This window comes from Cupressus sempervirens, chromosome 6, assembly GCF_028749045.1.
Source record: "Cupressus sempervirens isolate cs-2001-9-10 chromosome 6, ASM2874904v1, whole genome shotgun sequence".
Classification (NCBI taxonomy): Eukaryota; Viridiplantae; Streptophyta; class Pinopsida; order Cupressales; family Cupressaceae; genus Cupressus; species Cupressus sempervirens.
In genome coordinates this window covers 88,374,152-88,392,858 of record NC_143123.1, presented here as the reverse complement: position 1 = coordinate 88,392,858, position 18,707 = coordinate 88,374,152, and the positions used below count along the sequence as shown (strand labels likewise).

At 34.8% G+C, this 18,707-nt stretch overlaps 1 protein-coding gene across 5 annotated transcripts in view; it reads left to right on the top strand.

Annotated features, from left to right (window-relative positions):
- EDD1 (glycine-tRNA ligase) overlaps nucleotides 1-18,707 on the top strand; it is a 426,585-nt gene that overhangs the window by 376,747 nt on the left and 31,131 nt on the right. For all 5 annotated transcript variants that reach the window (XM_089786876.1, XM_089786879.1, XM_089786878.1 and 2 more), the window contains one exon: nucleotides 456-557. In XM_089786876.1, the coding sequence (XP_089643002.1) occupies nucleotides 456-557 (102 nt within the window). The remainder of the gene's footprint in view (nucleotides 1-455; nucleotides 558-18,707) is intronic.

The window sequence follows — 18,707 nt, the reverse complement described above, 5'->3', positions numbered from 1 at the left end:
CCAAAACCTATCTCTAAAATAACCACTGTAACTTGTTTTTCCTGGGTTTGTTGGTTGTAATAAAATTAGAGAATTCAAACATGCATGTTTAATGTTTTCTCATGTAGACAGACAATATACTAGCCTAAAGGAATTCAGTCTGCAAAACTGCAGTTGTATTTAAAGTCTGAAACTGGATGTATGTGTCTACAAACTTCCTGCACTGTTTTATTTGTTCTAACTCTGATATTTCAAATGAAATATTGTCTTACATAGCCTTGGATGTCGTTTTCTTGATTGTCAGTTTTTCTTTTGAACTCAAAAGAAAGTTGGATATTTCTTGCATAATTGTGTCAGTAGCATATGAAGTATGTCTCCTAGTTAAGGCTATTCAACATTCTATTGCATTTCTAAATTCATTATCAGCATAAACTAATATATAGATCCTATGTTATTTTCTTTTCGTTTCTTGCTAGATGGAAAATTTGTTCAAAGATGATATGTTCAAGCTAGTTGTTGAAGCATATTCGCGACCAACTAAAATCATCCGGGGAAAAAATGTTAATTGTGCATTTCAGGTAACTCTTTGTCTGCCCATTTAAACCAGCATTATTCTTCATCCAATTGATATTTTAGTTAATTTCATTATTGCTAGTTCACTCATATGCTGCAGTGCCTTTTGTTACTTCTCACTTCTTTGTGAAGAAGATAAAAGGAATGTACAAGACAATATCATTTATTTAGAACAACAGAGCTCATCCTAAATGTTTAGTTTACAAGTCTAGAAAATAAAATGCTCTATTAGTTGATTATGCTAGCATTAGGTAGAAATATTAAATCGAAGCATCACAAATCAATAACATACCCTAAAACCTGGAAAAGGGCTACATCTATATGGCATAAATGATTGCCATTGTTGTCTTCTTTTTGGCTTGATACATCTCTCATTATTTACTTTCAGAGGATTATGTTTTGTTTTTGCCAAACGGAAATATAGGTTTTTATTGATTAAAACAAAGCCACACATATACATGAGTAATAATTTTTGGCAGTGTCCACTTTTTCTTAGAAATTTTATTTAAGTTGTTGGCTCATAATAAGTATCCCATAGCCCCCAGTATAAACAATTGCTCATGATCATTACAGTTGAGTACAATATTATACAGAGCTAGCATAACACAAACTACATCAGCAGAATTCCAGAGAGCTTAACAAATACGAGGAAGAGTCACAATGCCATAGGGAACTTAAAACAAAAAATCCACCTCTGTACCAGTATGCAATGACCAACCAAACCTGTGAACCAAGCATAATCAATTACATCCATATATTCAGTGTGTACAATTGTAACCCATGATCTGATGATTTTGGATATGTTCCATGCAACATCTTATCATTATGGACAAATGGCAACCAGAATCTCGTGTACTGTTAATTCCTTTCCCTGATGGGGACCAAATAGGAGTCAGCGGCATTCAATAATAACTTGCTGATTCCTTCAAGATTCTGAGACACATAGTTTATCAGAGATGGATTATCTCCTGTATAACGATTACAAGTAATTCCTAGAAAATGTTCAAGTTAGTTAAAATGACTTTGAATGCTGTGTTGTCTTTGCACACTTCCCATGTCTAGAATTTTTTTACATTTGACATGTTCTCTGATGGAGCTATCTATTGTAGATGAGAATTTTCCTTACATTTGTTTATGTCAAATTAATAAATTTAATGCTCGGCTTTAAAAAAAGGAAATGGTCAAGCAATGTATAGTATACATAGATTCCTTTTAATTGCTTAGTATTTTTTATGTTATGGATCTATATAAGTAGTTTTGCCCAACCATCATATGCCTGCCTCAGTTATATCCTATTTAATTGGAATTTATAATGTAAATTAAACTCAAGCTTGTTAGTGTTGTAGCTTTAGTCAGATTGATTTGATCAAGAGAAAAACTGTGTTTGATCAGTCACTATGGTTACTAGTCAATCATTATTATCTCTGACTAATAATTATTATACAATTAACACACACACACACACACACACACACATATAGACATACATACATACATACATACATGCATACATGTATACATATAGACATATACATACATACATACATGCATTAGTAGTTATCAATATCATCTAATAATTATTAGTTAAGAGAGTTATTATTAATCTGATTGAATCAATTATCTGTGTGCAACAATTGATATTTATATCACAGCAAATACCGATTAAATAATACAGAACGGGTTCCTTATGAACACTGGTTATTATCATGGAAATTGCATTCATTATGAACGGCGATTATTATGCAGATCGCTCTTTGTATTGAAACAACATTTACAAAATAAACATGGTTGTTTTGAATCAGTGTTACTGGAGATAGGATATGTCCTATGTAGGGACATGGCCTTACATGGCTTGAGCCATGTAAAGACATGCCTCTACATGGGACAAGTCCCTCCCAATACTTATATACACACAATCAATCACTGCACTTGGATACAAAGAAATCAAAAGCAGTGTTATTCAAGTTGCAGAAATCATAAATAGCATACATTTTTCAACCAGTATTATAATAAAATTGCAGAGATATGATTTACATATACACACTTTCCATTATAGAAAATTCAAAGTATACTCACAGGTTGGCTGTCACATATACCTGTACAAAATTGCATAGCAAAATAAGTTAGTCATATCATCAAGAAGATTTTTTGTGAAATTAGATTCTACTGATCAAACATATAAAAATGAAATAATGGCTAGTTACCCTAGTTCGTGTAAATCCCCTCCGAACCATGTCTGGCTGTTAACCAATACCTTGCTCTGAAACAATTCATCAGTGGTTCTGTCAGGGTTCCAAAATGGGTCCCTTAGTTTGAACTTGTGTCTTTGATGTTTGAATTGGGGCAAATTTGTCTTGCCCAGATCGAAGTAAGGTTGAAAATGGTCAAACTAGGCCCTGCAGATGGCCAAAAAGTGTATTTTTTTTGCAAATGTTTTAATGTTTTCACATCCTTAACCGTAAAAAGTGTAACTGAAAGGCTTATGCTGGCTTCTAACTCTCATTTGTGGTGTGCAAGTAGGTTATGTTGTCTTGAGCAATAGCAAATAGGTGGTTAAGCAATAGTTGATCTTAACTCTATTATTTTTTCTGCTGATCCCATTGGCCTTAGCTCAGTTTCTGAGTTAACTACTGCCGAATAACTAGGAGAAGGAGGAAGAGGAGGAGGAGGTGATGATGATGATGATGATGAATATGAATAGTAATAATTTTTTATTTATTAGTTGAACTTGAATACTTGAACTTGCTGTGATGAATAATGATTTAATCTTAATGTTTTGAATATTTCATATTGAACTTGAAATCTATGATGGTATGATCACGATTCATAATGCTATGATTATAAGTTTAAAGTTTATGGTGTTTTTGTTGTTTAAATCATATAATTTTCTGATACTATGTGACATTCTAATTTTAACTTATGCTTTTAGGCTTTCATAAATATAATTTTTTTATAAATTTTACATGTTTTTGTACAAATGAACCCAAACCCCTTTCCAAAATTCTGCCATACCGGTGGACCGGTTCTTCAATCTCGAACCAGTAACTAATAATAAAGGAACCTGTTTCCTTAACATGGAATCAAGGTCCAATTCAAAATAATATGGAGAGCATATATAACGTAAGAAAATCTAAAAACATCAACAAAAGGAATTTGAATTTAATTAGAAATCATGGTAAACGAAATTAGATTTGAATATAGACTTGAGGGTGCTGCAAATTTTGTCTCATGGAAACTCAAATTTATGATGACACTTAGAGAACAAGAATTAGACTCATATGTTGAAAATATTGTACCTATACCAAATGATGAGACTAAGAAAACTCAATGGAAAAAGAATAACAACAGAGCCATGAAGATCATATGGTCCCTCATCTATCAAAAGTGGACACTGCTCATGCCATATTTACCTTCTTAAGAAACATGTATGAGATAAACAATACTAGTCAATCCCTTTCTCTAAAGCAACAACTGCACCTTATAAAAATAAATAAGGGAGAAACTATTACATCCTACTTTATAAGAACAACTGAATTGAGGGATCAATTATCTACAATTGGACAAATAATTGACAATGTTGGCTCTAAACAGACTTCCCACATCTTAGGAATTGTTCATACAAGGGATAAGTACCCTATCCAAACTTTCAAAGTTTGACCAATTGACCATATTCCAAAAGAGTCAAAATTGATTAGTAGAGGAATCATTATAATGTTCCCCATCTTTTAGAGCCTCAATGGAGTTCTTAGCTTTTCATTCTCCGAAGGCTCAGTGGAGAAATAACGAGAAATAAATTAAATTCAAGTCAAAAAATTAAATAAATCTAAGTTTGACTTTATATTTAATTAATTTAAATTTCTAGAAGCACAACTAATTATTGTATTGGAAAGGGGGAAGCTTCTAGAGAGTGCAATTAAATAATATTTTATTTCCTTCTAGAAGGGTGAAGGAAAAGAAAAATAGAGGCGAGAGCTTCATTGTTAGGCATCCAATTATTGTCAATTGCATTTGATATAAACTTGGGAGAAGAAACTAAGGATTTCTTAATTTAGTTAGCCATTGGAGGGCGTGAATTCTTCAGTATTGCAACCATTTGAGGTAGTGAAATATCCACTGAATTTGGCATTTAGGAGAGCTTCATTCTAGGGTTCTATTTGTGCTTAAATTGGAGAATACATTTATTTCTGGCTGCTACAGTGACGTGAACAGTGCCATGAACACTACCCACGCTACAGTACTTGGCTTGATTATGATTGCAATTTCATCTCCTTCATTGGGTGATTTGTATATCAGGGTCTACAATTAATTTGCATCATTTAAATTGGTTATTTGGCATTGTAAAGGTGGCTTCCATAAGTAGCTATAGATGCACATTTTATATCAGATTTATAATGTGATTTCTACTTAGTTTTTTTTGGGGGTTGCAAGGCCAAGAGCCTTGGAATATTATGTTAAGCATTGAATTAGAAAATATCTCGCTAAAGGAGTGATAAGTTGCAGGTCTATATATTTGATGTAATGTACATATATATCTTCCATGATTGACAGAATATTATGCATGCCAAGTGTTTGACAAAATACCAATTGTCTATAAGTGCACATTTTTTCATTTAGAATTTATCTATATGCATTTGAAAAGCCAAAAGAGAATTGCATATGCATTTAGTTCTTTTCTTAGATATAGTAGTAATCAATTACAAGCTTTTAGATTCCCTTTGATATCATTTCAAAGAAGCATAATCAGTCTGAAACTCAGAAACAACAAGCATAGAGATTGTATTGGAAGTGTTTGACAATTTTCCTTGACCTACAAACCAACAAGTTGAGGTTCAAATTGACAAGGGATATTACAGTGGTATTAGAGCTTGCTTGCAAAGTGTTTGACAAAATGTCAAACAATTGAATTTGAGAAGGATTTGGTGTTTTATGAAGTTATAACCAATTGGGGTTATTATATTGGTATTAGAGCAATTTCCTGCCATCCTGTGTCAGGTAGGAAATTTATATTATTGTCAAATTTTCTATTACATTTGAAGTGACCAGCACTCTAGCATTTTCTATCCATGGACAGACATAGGAGGACTGACAATTCTAGAAGTCAATGGAGTAATGATAAAGTTAGCGTGAAGATGAATGCTTTGCAGGAGAATATGGAGCGACTTAAGCTTCGCCAACAAAGATTGAGGGAGAGCTTGTCAAATCCAGAAACAATTGAAAGGGTAATGAGGTATATGGCTTCCGCCTTTAGAAGGCCGACATCAAGGTTGTAGAGAAGGAAGCTTAAGTTTTCCCCAATAGGAGTCCTTGATGTAGATGTACCTATATTTGGTACAACACTTGCTAGTCCTATTTGCAATGTTGACAATGGACTTAGTGGCACCGAGCTTCAACAAATTAAGGCTTCTAGAGTTGTTTATACAGTTAGTGCAAAGACAGTTGATGCAATTGTTACCCTTGATCCTTTTGGCTCTTTCGAGGATAGGATTATTATTGGAGATTTGTATGTGAGATATCATGGTGTTGTTACAGTGCAAGAGGCAGTTGCTTCCTTAGGTTGGATAGAGGCACGTATAGAGTCACTCAGCTGTGATGTTGGTGATGTGGGTGTCTCAGTGGAGTCAATAGATGTGGGATTATGCTCTAGTATTATTGAGTCGCAGCCTGGCGTTGAGTCATGTTTGTAGAGTCAGGACTCTGCAGTTGAGGCTTTGTCAGGAGATGTCGGTGCAGATAGTATGGACACATTCGATGATCCATTTAATGATGTTATGAGATGTACTGGGTATGACACCCCTTGTCAGGTATTGGGTGACGACTTCGAGAAGGTTTTGGATGAGTCCCAGGATCGATGCTTACAAGATCTTACTATTGAGGTGGAAGCTGAGACGTGAGGAGATTGATACAGCAAGGGTTTCCATTTCTTCAGATGAGGAGTTGGTTGAGGTACATGATAGTTGTATGTTAGATGCAGATTTTTGTGAGGAAGATAGCACACATATGATCGATCTTATAGTGGAGAGTTTTGATCCAATTTCCTATCTTAGTGCAGTAGTGCAATAGAGAGCTTGCATAGGAGTCAAGGATTACAGAGGCATCATGTGACTTGTCAACTGAAGTTGAGTGATAGTAACATTTCTTTAGCTCTTGAGCATTATGATGTTATTCGTCAGATGTTAGCTACATCTGGTTGGGGTGCTCCGATGTTTGATGGGCATGGTGATAGTACTCTTTCTCTAGCAAAGGTTCGTGCACTTCCAGAGGTTGTTAGGATCTTGAAGCATAATTACACTTAGTTAGTTGTTGACAGGGATTACCTTCTAGAGTGGGGTAGCACCTGCTATGAGATGTTGTTAGGGAAAGAGGTCACTGAGCTCACATGAGAGCTTGAGGTTACTGTGCACTCTCTTCAGTATACTCAGTTGGCTTTTCAGGAGTCACAATCACAATTGGATAAGGTTACCATGGAGTTAGAATGGATACAGTTGACACCAGCCCAGACCCTGTTTAGTTACATATTGTGGTTGGTGGTGGGTTTGCTTCTATGGTTGAGGATGGGGGACGTGATGATGTAGCGAACACATTCATCCAGGATATGAATGTAGTATGTACAGAGGAGACGGGCTCTCATGGTGATTTGCTTCCTTCTACTTGAAGTGAATCTATTTCTTCTTTTCATACGGTTGGTAGCATTGGATAGTTGGCATTGTCACATTTTCAAAGGGATCAGCTGTGGATTGCAAGGGAGAGGATTGATGCTTCCACGTGTAATTTCTACTGTACTGAGTCATTCATGGAGTATTTGCTTAAGAGCTTGGCTTTGCGGGAGGTTTCATATAGTATATCTGAGGGTACTCTCATTCAAGGCTCTTGTATTATATGACGATTGGTGAGGAAGATTGTAGAGACCTTGGCTACAATGCTTCCCAATAGGGATTTTGTGATTGGGTTTGCTAAGAGGGTTGCCCAGGATCCTACCTGACCAATAGTTTGGAGTCAGAGGTTGGAGCCATCTTTTGATTCCCAGTTTGATGATGATGAGCCCTTCACAGAGATTGGGAGTTTTTATCGGCATTACACTGTGAGGAGTACTTATCACTTTTCTTTCAACCTACAGGTAGAAGACTTGGTTTTCAGCATTATGGATGGTGATAGAAGGTTTGGAATTCATTATACCCATAGAGGGCATACTTCTCTGCCCAAGGCATGGCAATTGTAAGATACAGGGTATTGGGAAACAGTTGGATGTGCTAGTGAATGAGATGAATCAAAATCACAAACAGATGACCCAATTGATTTTAAATCTGAGATTTGAGGAGAGCATGATATCGCTTTTTCAAAGAGCGAAATGTGATGATACAGTTTGACTTCAGATTTGCAGGACATTTCTTATGAAACATTGCATGAGTTGGGCACAATTGAGGTGGAATGTGATGAGAATTCATGTCAGGTTAAGTCAGATGATGCAATTGTTGGCATGAGTTCCCCGGATCATGTATTTGATGGCTATGCAGCAATGGTGGGAGTAGGAGCATGCAAGGATACTGTCATATCAGCAGCCACTTCTATGTTGGTTGTACCATCCAATGAGGAATTTAGCAGTATGCATGCAGTTGTAGATGTGTGCATAGATGATATTATAGTTATTATTACTAATGAGGTGAATGATATAGTGATAGAGTCATGTTATACTATCAACCAACAAAGTATTGATGTTCACTTCATCGATAGTACTATGTTTGACATGGATGCAACATTGTCTTATGACAATCTAATGTTTGAGGTTGATGTTGATCACTCACCCGAGTGGAGTTGGGCTTAGTTTTCACCATCTGTAAAGATTCAATTTTGTGTTACGGTAATTGGTAATATTCCTGTGTCCATCGATTTTGACATGGCTACACCTATTGCTAATATGATTGGCATGAGTGCATATGGTTCTCCTGTAGCTACATCTCTTTAAGGGATTGTTGATCAGGATTCTGGTACAGTATATATTATATGGGTGGGGACTAGGATAAGATATTTCTTGTGGGGTTTTCTTCGAGTGATATTCTAACTCCTACATCATTAGCATAAGCTTTGAGTGCTATACTGCAGGCTATGTTGTTGGTCTTGATGATGATAGTGGTATGTAGTTGGTTCAATGTTGATAAGGGTGTCACATACTACTTCATTTGGAATCCAGGTGGAGGTTGGAGTTCATTGTATTGCTGGATTGCTTGAGGACAAGCAATTTCAAGGAGGGCGAACTGTAATATTCCCCATCTTTTAGACCGTCAATGAAGTTCTTAGCTTTTCATTCTCCGAAGGTTAAGTGGAGAAATAAGGAGAAATAAATTAAATTAAAGTCAATAAATAAATAAATCTAAAAGTGACTATATATTTAATTAATTTGATTTTGTAGAAGCACAACTAATTATTGTATTGGAAAGGGGGAAGCTTCTAGAGAGTGCAATTAAATAATATTTTGTTTCCTTCTAGAAAGGTGAAGGAAAAGAATAAATAGAGGCGAGAGCTTCATTGTTAGGCATTCGATGATTGTCAATTGCATTTGATATAAACTTGGGAGAAGAAACCAATGATTTTTTATTTCAATTAGCCATTGGAGAGCATCAATTCTTCAGCATTGTAACCATTTGAGGTGGTGAAATATCCACTAAATTTGACATTCAGGAGAGCTTCATTCCGAAGTTCTATTTGTGCTTAAATTGGAGAATACATTACTTGTTGGTAGCTATAGTGGCGTGAAGAGTGTCGTGAACAGTACCTGCGCTACAGTACTTGGCTTGATTATGATTGCAATTTCATCTCCTTCATTGGGTGATTTGTATATCATGTTCTACAATCAATTTGCATCATTTAAATTGGTCATTTGGTATTGTAAAGGTGGTTGCCATAAGTAACTATAGATGCACATTTTATATCAGATTTATAAAGTCATTTCTATTTAGTTTTTTTGGGGGTTGCAAAGCCAAGAGCCTTGGAATATTATGTTAAGCATTGAATTAGAAAATATTTCACTAAAGGAGTGATAAGTTGTAGGTCTATCTTCCATGATTGACAAAATAGTATGCATGCCAGGTGTTTGACAAAATACCAATTGGCTGTAACTGCACATTTTTTAATTTTAGAATTCATCTATATGCATTGATGAAGCCAAAAGAGAATTGCATATGCATTTAGTTCTTTTCTTAGATATAGTAGTAATCAATTACAGGCTTTTAGATTTCCTTTGATATCATTTCAAGAAAGCATAATCAGTCTGAAACATAGAAACAACAAGCATAAAGATTGTATTGGAAGTGTTTGACAATTTTCCTTGACCTACAAATCAGCAAGTTGAGGTTCAAATTGACAAGGGATATTACAGTGGTATTAGAGCTTGCTTGCAAAGTGTTTGACAAAATGTCAAACAATTAAATTTGAGAAGGATTTGGTGTTTTACGAATTTATAGCTGGTTGGGGTTATTACAATCATAAGGAATAAATCTAGGGAAGAGTTTGAAGTATTAAACACAAACTCACACAAGAAGGGGAAGAAAGGAAACTTCAAACAAAAGAGGAGAAAAGACAAGAATAAACATTCCTTCAAAAGAAAGAAGGATATGTCTAGGTGCAGTGGTATAGATGTGATAAGTTTGGACATCTCATGCTATTCTATAGAGAAAGTGAAGGATATAGAAAGAATAGTATTCTATTCAACATTATTAAGTGAATTAATGACCAATAGAAATACTTGGGTCATAGGCAATGGAGCATCCTGTCATATAACCAATTTTAGAGAACTAGATAGTCTTGATAAATATTCAAATGAAGTCATTATTGCCAATAACTCTACTCACCTTGTGAAAGGAATTGGGATCTGCACACTCCAATTAAAATCCAGAGTTTCCCTATAGCTAATTGGAGTGTTATTTGTACTAGGAATCAAAAGAAATCTAGTATCCATCTCAGCTCTGGAAGACAAAGGGTATCGTATCACATTCTTCTATAGGAAAGTCCCTCCCTAGCCCCAGAACTCTAACATCAAGAATGCATATGCATAGGAGTTTCTGATGGATGTTTGTATAAACTATGTAATGTTCAAAACCAAGTCTTGACTCATGACGTCTCCACTACAAATCAAATTTGGCATAGAAGGCTGTGACATCTTAACTTTCTTGCCCTACCTTTTATAGAAAAACTTGTTATAGGACTACCTAAGTTAAAACCCGAGCAAGATGGAATATGTAAGGGTTGTGCATTTGATAAGACTTATTGTCCTGCATTGTGTCATCACAAAATGTTGGTAACAGTGCGAAACTTTTCCAAGCTAGTTTCACATTTATTTAAGCTTGAATTTGATATTTAATTATTTAATGTTGATCGATTGATCAATTTCAATTCATTTATCAAATTGTTTTACTGAAGGCCTTCATCAAATCTTTTTTGTTTTGCTTTCTATTGAGCCTTTGCTTAATTTTTGAAGCCTTCATAGTTTGTTCTTTGCTTTCGAGTTTGCGTTTGCTTGTTTTTAGTCTTTTGATTTTTTGCTCATGTCATGCCTTTCGTTTTTCCCTTCGATTCGGTCTAACCTAAAGGTCAATCAGAGTTGTCAGTCAAGAGTTATGCCCATTTTAGTGCCTCAAAAGTGGACATTTTAGGTGCAACAGCACGAATTAAAAATATAATGTTATATTTTCAATTTGACATTCACTTTTTGAAAAATATAACATTATATTCACTTTTTGTTATGTTTTTAAGTTACTTTTACTTTAATTTTATAACTTAAAGTGACTATAATGCACTTTATGTTATAATTTTAAATTGAGTTACTTTTTTATTTTTCACTTAAAGTAACTATATAACTATATAGTTTCATTTTAATTTTTGGTTTTAAAAATCAAATGTTTATTTAAATGTTACTTTAAAATGATGTTTATGTATTATATTTCATAATATGATAAATAAATATTGTTGATGACCCATTTTGTAATATTTTTATAATTTTAAGTGAATTAAATAACTTCAAGTCTTCATAAGTGGACATTTTATATGCAATAACATGTAAAATCCATCAAAAGTGGACTTTTAACATATCAGTGCATATAAAATTTACTTTGGTAGATCTTTTTGATATCATTACATCAAAAGTTCATCATAAGTGGACTTTTTTGATGCTATGACATGAAAAAGGTAAGTTTTTATGTCCAAACATCTAAAAGGTGAGTTGCATTTTAAAATATACATTCTGCTCCAAAAAGTGCGATTTTACTTGGATGCATATTTTTAAAAATGCTATGCACCCAAAAAGGTCTAATTTTAACTTGTTGAATATATTAAAACATGCTATGCACCTAAAAAGGTCCAATTTTGATTAAAAGCATGTTTTAAAATATGTTTTGCCCTCCAAAAAGTTCGATTTTGAAAGAATGCATGCATTTGCTCCCCAAGAACCTGATTTTGATCATTGTGAGAGATTTACTTGGTGGATTTGCATGAAATCTTCTGCATTGAAGGCATTTTTACTTGGCATTGAGTTTCCTTGCATCAAGAATGGATTTAACACGTTGAAAATTGTTTTTGGGAGCTCAATCCTAGGGCACTTTTTTGAAGAAAACTCCAAATACCTCCATTTTTTATCAACATTTTTGCATCAAGATGAATCGATTTGGTCATATTTGGTGATTACATTGCATATTGGTTAACATTTTGGTGTTTAAACACTAAATCGATTTACTCATGCTCCTTGGTGAAACACGTTTTTCACCAAAAACGTCCCATGAGTTTCCATTTGCAAAACGTTGAATCTTGGAGTGTTTTTAGGGCATGTTTTGGCATCTTCTAACAAGAACTCCTTGTTTGCTATCCTCTCCCATTCAAATTCACAAAGTTGGAAAAAGTCTTACCATTTTTGGAGAATTTTTAAAACATTGTAGCATCTTTTTCCTTCATTTTTGACACTTAATCTTCATGTAAGTGGATTTCTTCTTCCTTGCTATTTAATTTGTGCTTATCTTGTTGATTTTATGCACATAATTGCTTGATGATTTCCATTTGTGCCATGGAAAGTGCATTTTTCCTTTAAATATGAAGTTTTTATTCATTTTCATGTTTTTGGTTCTTTCCCGAGTCCCAATTTCAAAATTGAGTTTTGAAGTGCATTACATTTTGGTATGTTTGAGTTATTTTTTGAAGGTACTTTTTTTTTTTTTTTTGTGTTTTGTGTTTTGTGCTTGCTTGTCAGTTTTTTCCACTTGGAGAAATTACAAGTTCTTTCCCAAAAACTTATTTTTGCTTCATTACATGCGAAAGCATCGTCATATTCCATGTTCCATTTCCATGTCACAATATTTCATCTCTCACTCAATGCGATTACATGTTTTTCATCCCATTTGCCATCCGCATATGCATGTAATCCCATTTTCCACTTCCATTTTCACCCATCTCACTTTTCGCTCCCGTTTGCATGACACAATTACATGAAATGTCTTCATGTAATTGATTCAAAAATGTCCGATTTTCATTAAAAGTTATATTTTAAAAAGTCAAAAAGATGTCATTTTCACTTCCCATGTACTTTGACTTCTCTTTTTCATCAAAAGTGACTATAAAACTCTTCTCACTTCCATTTTCCATTTCCATCCGTTCATATGCATTTGCGCTTCCATGAGTAAATACATGTTTCCACATCTTTCTATGCTTTCCATCTTGCTTTACATGTATCCTTCACCCGCTTTTGCATCTCATTTCACCCTCCACCTCTCGTTACATGTTGCATTGACATGTACTCATTTTTCATGCAATAATGCCTTGAAAATGCTAAGTCACTTTTGAAATCAGCAATTTTCATTTGCACACATTCTCATTCCATTCCATTTCATTTCATCTTCCATTCTCTCACTTTCATTTCATTCCATTTCATTTTCCAGTCCATTGCATATGCATATGCTTTCTCTTTGAAGTCATTTTGATGGATTTGTGAAGTCTCCAATCCATTTTCGAATCTTCACTGCTGATCCGAAATTCATTTGTATGGAGATTCCTTCTGGTGATGTATTTATGTTTTGGAATTTTTGTATTGCAACACAAGCACATGATATGTTCTCGCCATCCAAATCCGAAGGAAAATTGAAATATCAATATGATAAAGAATTGGCTCATGCAGCTCCTTCAGTCATATCTATTTTGGATAATGTGTTGGACACAAAGATTGGTCATGTGGACATGGCTGATTTTCTACAAAGAGTTGAAGCTCCAGCTAGTCATGAAATGAAGTGCATTAGGAGAAGCAACATCCACTTGCTATCTACGTTTCCTATGGCTGCTATAGAACCTAACTTCGTTTATGGATGTGCACAGCAATTTCTCCCAAGATGAAAACTATTAAAGATGTTGATGGCAAGGTTATCATTAGCCTAGATCTTGAGGTTATAGAATAAATCTTCAAGGTTCCTCATAAATCAGAATGTGATGATTTGACTAAAGGATCATCATTGGCCAATTGGAATGAGCAAAAGAGTAATTATCAGAAGTATGTCAACTTTTACTGGTTAGACAATAAAAGAAGCAATTTTTCTAGATGGCCAAAGGTTGTTCATTAGTCAAATTTCAAACAAGAGTATAAGGATCTCATCATCCTTCTCAATCAGATTTGTGGCCTTAAAAATTATATTGATTTTGAGCTATGGATGTATAAGTTCATGTTTCAAATTATGGAGAATAAAGAACACATCTTTTGTGGAGAACTTATCAGTACTGCACTCTGCCAGCAGATATGTAATGTGGGAACATCATTGCCTTTCTACATGAATTCCTATCTAGTTTACATTGTTGCTGCCATGGGATCTTTCTGTGGTCTTTCTACCAAAGGAGATTGTTTTCAAGTTCCTATTTGGGATTACTATGACCAAATCACTTTGGAAAATAGTAAATTCCACTATAGAAGAGTTCAAGATGCCTTCTTCGGATATTTTCGATGCTTGTTTGATAAGAAGTTGTTTATCAAAAGAGTATCTGATGCAACATAGGAGAAGATGAACCAATACGGCTGTATTTTTCTTCAATTTCTCACTTTCACATACGTAAAAGTTGAATATTTCAAAGGAGAGTCGTATATCTTACCCAGGTATGCTACAGATCAAATCATCTTGATGGAGCTAGCTAGATAGCTTATGGACGTGCAGAGTGATCAACATGCTTCACATAGGCCTTGTTTTAGCATTACCTCAGCTAAGCCTTTGGCTATTGGCAATTATTCAATCATTTATGTGCCTAAAGCAAAGAACATGGAAGCGGAGTTGCAATTGATTACCTTGAAGAAGTTCAAGGCCAGATTTGATTTTGACTATCGAGAGATGAATTCTCAGATAAAAAGAGCCTACACTTATGTTCATCGCATCGAAGACATCTGGATAAATATGAGGACAGAACTTGACATCATGAAGATAGATTACTGCAGATTAACCTTGCAGCAAATATTTGATCTTAACATGTTAGAAATCCCTTCAGATTTTCAAGTTGAAGATGATGGCGATATCCTTGATTCAAAGTTTCATCAAGCTACCTTTAATAAGAAGTGCCCTTTTCCTATTCAATGGTAACAAAAGGAAGGTACATCTATCATGGACAGATTTCAATCCATCGTAGTAAACACCATCAAATGGTTGAAAAGTAAAGGCCTTAAAAAAGTAAATCCTAAGATGGGCTTGGATTGTGAAAATTTTGGTCCTCTTGGTAGGAAATCACAATTGGAGATTACAGGGAAAGATGGTGCCTCATCTTTTGATGCCAAGGGTTCCCTCAAATTCAAATTGAAGGGTGAAAAATGAAATAAATCATCTCAAGTTCTTGAACCAATTCAAGAATCGGTAGCAGAATCAAAAGAAGAATTGGAAACAAAATCTGCTAAAGGAGACTCAGATGAAGAAGGGGAAATCATGATCATATCTCCTCCAAAACCTACACAAGCTTGTATGTCTTCTATACATGAAGAACCCTTTTTGCATAAGGTTGATGATGATGTGGATTCATTTTCTATTGTTTTCACTCCTTCCATTCCAGTCTCAGAGGTTAATATCATGGTTCTTCCTATTTATCTGCTACTCCTCGTGTCCCTACACATGAACAATATGATCACTTAGCAAATGTGTTTGAAGATTTTCCGACTCTTACCAGTGGTCAAGTTTCTCAACTTGATACATCTTTGACAGGATTTGAACTTTTCATGATGGAGTCTTCTCAACATGTTCCTATGCCTTCAGTGGTATAGACTGAATCTTGCTCAGTCATTACGGATATACAATCTGGATCAATGCCAATGGTCTCCACTGTGTTTGCTTCTGCGAATGAAAGTTTCAACCTACCTGCATGGTTGAGTAAAATAACAACAAAGAGAAGGAAAGTGGTTGTTCCTCTAGACAATCTTCCTATTAAGAAGACTAAATCCAAATCCTTGAAAGAGAAGATTGTTTCTAGAATTTTGGTTGATTCTAGTAAAAGCAAATTTGTTGAGGTTGTTGAGCCCTTGGTAGATATACCTGTTGAGGAACTTACTCATTCTGACTACAAGTTTACTAAGGTTGAAGTTGGAAAGCAATCACGTTTGGGTTATTTGCAAGATGCTTAAGATGCATTGGTGAATGTATCAAAAAACAATCATGAGCTTTGGGAAAAGAAGAACTGGCTGAAACAGGAGATCTCTCGTTTGAATGAGGTTATTCAGAAACAATCTTCTCAGAGTATTGTTGATATGTCTCAAATGTTTTAAGAGAAAAGGCTGATTGAAGCTGCCAATTCTTGGATATAGGAAATCATTTCTAGAGGAGTTCAAGCCATCACAAAGACATTTGTAGTTCTTAGGTGTGTCAAAGAGATGAATGAAATGGAGCAAAACTTTATTTCTTCTTTGACTCAAGAAGTAGATACCTTGAAGGAAATCCTTCATGACAGGGATGAAATGGTGAAATATGATTTGGATGCCTTGGTTTCATGTGACATTCTTCCGTCATGTGAAATGTTCTTCAGATTTCAAGGGCTCATTGGTTACAAGGAGGAGACATTAAGGAAGCTGATCACAAAGTTGCAGGTGGCTTTTGGAGATTGTCAAGTAGTTGAAACAAGTGTCACTTGTAATTTGGAACAAATGGGATGTCATGTTACTAATGAATCTAATAATCTTATTGCAGCAGAGATGGTAAATTCAAAATATACCAACAGGATCAATGCTGATGTAGATTCTGAAGATTTTGGTTCACATATGATGAACAAGTTTGTTTTGTATAAATCCTTTACAAAACACTTGTTAGATACTATGGCAACAAGTTCCAAAGTTGTGCAATCAGCACATGAAAATGCAATGAGAGTTGAAGCCATATCGAAGACTATAGAAATTGTTAATCTTCCCACAATGTGTGACATCATTGTCAAATTCAAGGCACTAAGAAACAATCTCTAGGATTGTTGTTTTGTTTTGTTTTTATGTTAATAGTTGTAAAGAATGCATTAGATGAAAAAGCATAATTACATGTAATGTGAGTTACATATATGTAAAAGGATGTAATGCGAGTTGCATGTAACCCTTTATTTTCTTCTATAGTTAGACTAGGTGAAAGTTGGTTGAGTTGCTCCCACTTTTTCCTCCACCTTTTTCTCAACTTCTTTTCCTATATAAAGGAGTGCCCCCTCGTTGTAAAATCATCATTATCTTTATGCAAGAGAGCTCTGGAGAAATTGTGCCAACAAAACTTTGTTTGTGTAAGCACTATTTTGAGAGAAAGTGAATGCAAAGGAGCATTTGAGACTTAACTTTGATTAAGTGAGATTGTTATTTGTGTGAATTGTAAGCTTTGTCTATAATTCATCCAAGTTGTCTTTGATTCATGTTATCTTGTGTTATTGGTAATTGTATCTCGTGAATTGAATAGAAAATAGTTAAGAAGCAATTGAAGCTAGAGCTTTGACTAGGAGCAGTTGTGAAAGTGTATAGCTAGAAGCTTTGTCTGTAGCTTATATTTCTCTCTTAATTCGCAAAATAGTTATGTTATTTTTACTTTTAGGAGTCTTTGTGCCCTAACTGTAAAGCTTTTCCATATGGAAGTACGACCGGACTTAGAGCCAACTTAGTACATTTTTAACTAGCCTTTGAGTTAGTGAAGGTTTATCGGTATCACGGTTTCCAACTCTTGACAGAAGTGTAGTTAGAGATTCACCCTACTCATTACTCGCTCCACAAGTAAGTGGATTCTTTCTTGAAAGTTAAGAAGAAAGGATATTGGTAACACCCATTCTATAAAATCTCTCGACTTCTTGCTTACCTTGAGTTGATCTAAGGAATGGTGAGAAGAGGGAGCCTTCCCTTTAAGGTAGGAGGGACTCTGTCTCACACGTTGTGGTTGGTTATCCTATTTTGCGACTAGATTTTTACCCAAAACTATTGGTTGCAAAATATCCACCCAACAAAACTACTAAAGGGACCTTTACTTATAGTAAAGACAAATCTAAAAATGTACTTGAACTTATTCATATTGATTTATGTGGACCAATGACATTACCCTCCTTAGGAGGATTTTTGTACTATGGTATTTTTGTTGATGACTACTCCAAGAAGACCGCACACTCTTACATACTACAATACATCGCCTTTAAGACCTTTCCATGAAAACCTCTCCCTGAGACGTCTGTAAGTTTTGAGGAAGCTTGGGCTATGAATTTGAAGCATTATTTATTGAGTGATAATAATTCACCTGCCAAATGTTTGATAAAATATCAAACTGTTGATTAGCAAAAGCAAATTGATGTTTGTTAAGGATATAGCCTGATGAGGGTTTTTACAGTGGTATTAGAGCAGTTTCCTGCCAGCCTACAGGAATTGGGCTCAATTTTTATTTTGTTTGGTACTGGCTTTGAAGATTTTTAAATCTGATTTCTAGAGTGACCAACACTTTATTTTCTTCAGCTATGGACAGACATAGGACTAGTAGTTGTAGAAGTTAGTGGAGTAATGAGGAAGTTAGCATAAAAATGAATGCCTTGCAAGAGAGTTTGGAGAAGCTGAAGCTTCATCAACTGATGTGGAGCATCTTGACCATTTGCATTATAAGGAGGTTCATAATATCGTAATGTTTGAGTCCTTTTAATTTCGTGGGACCATGTCAAGAAAGGGTTAAAATCCCTAA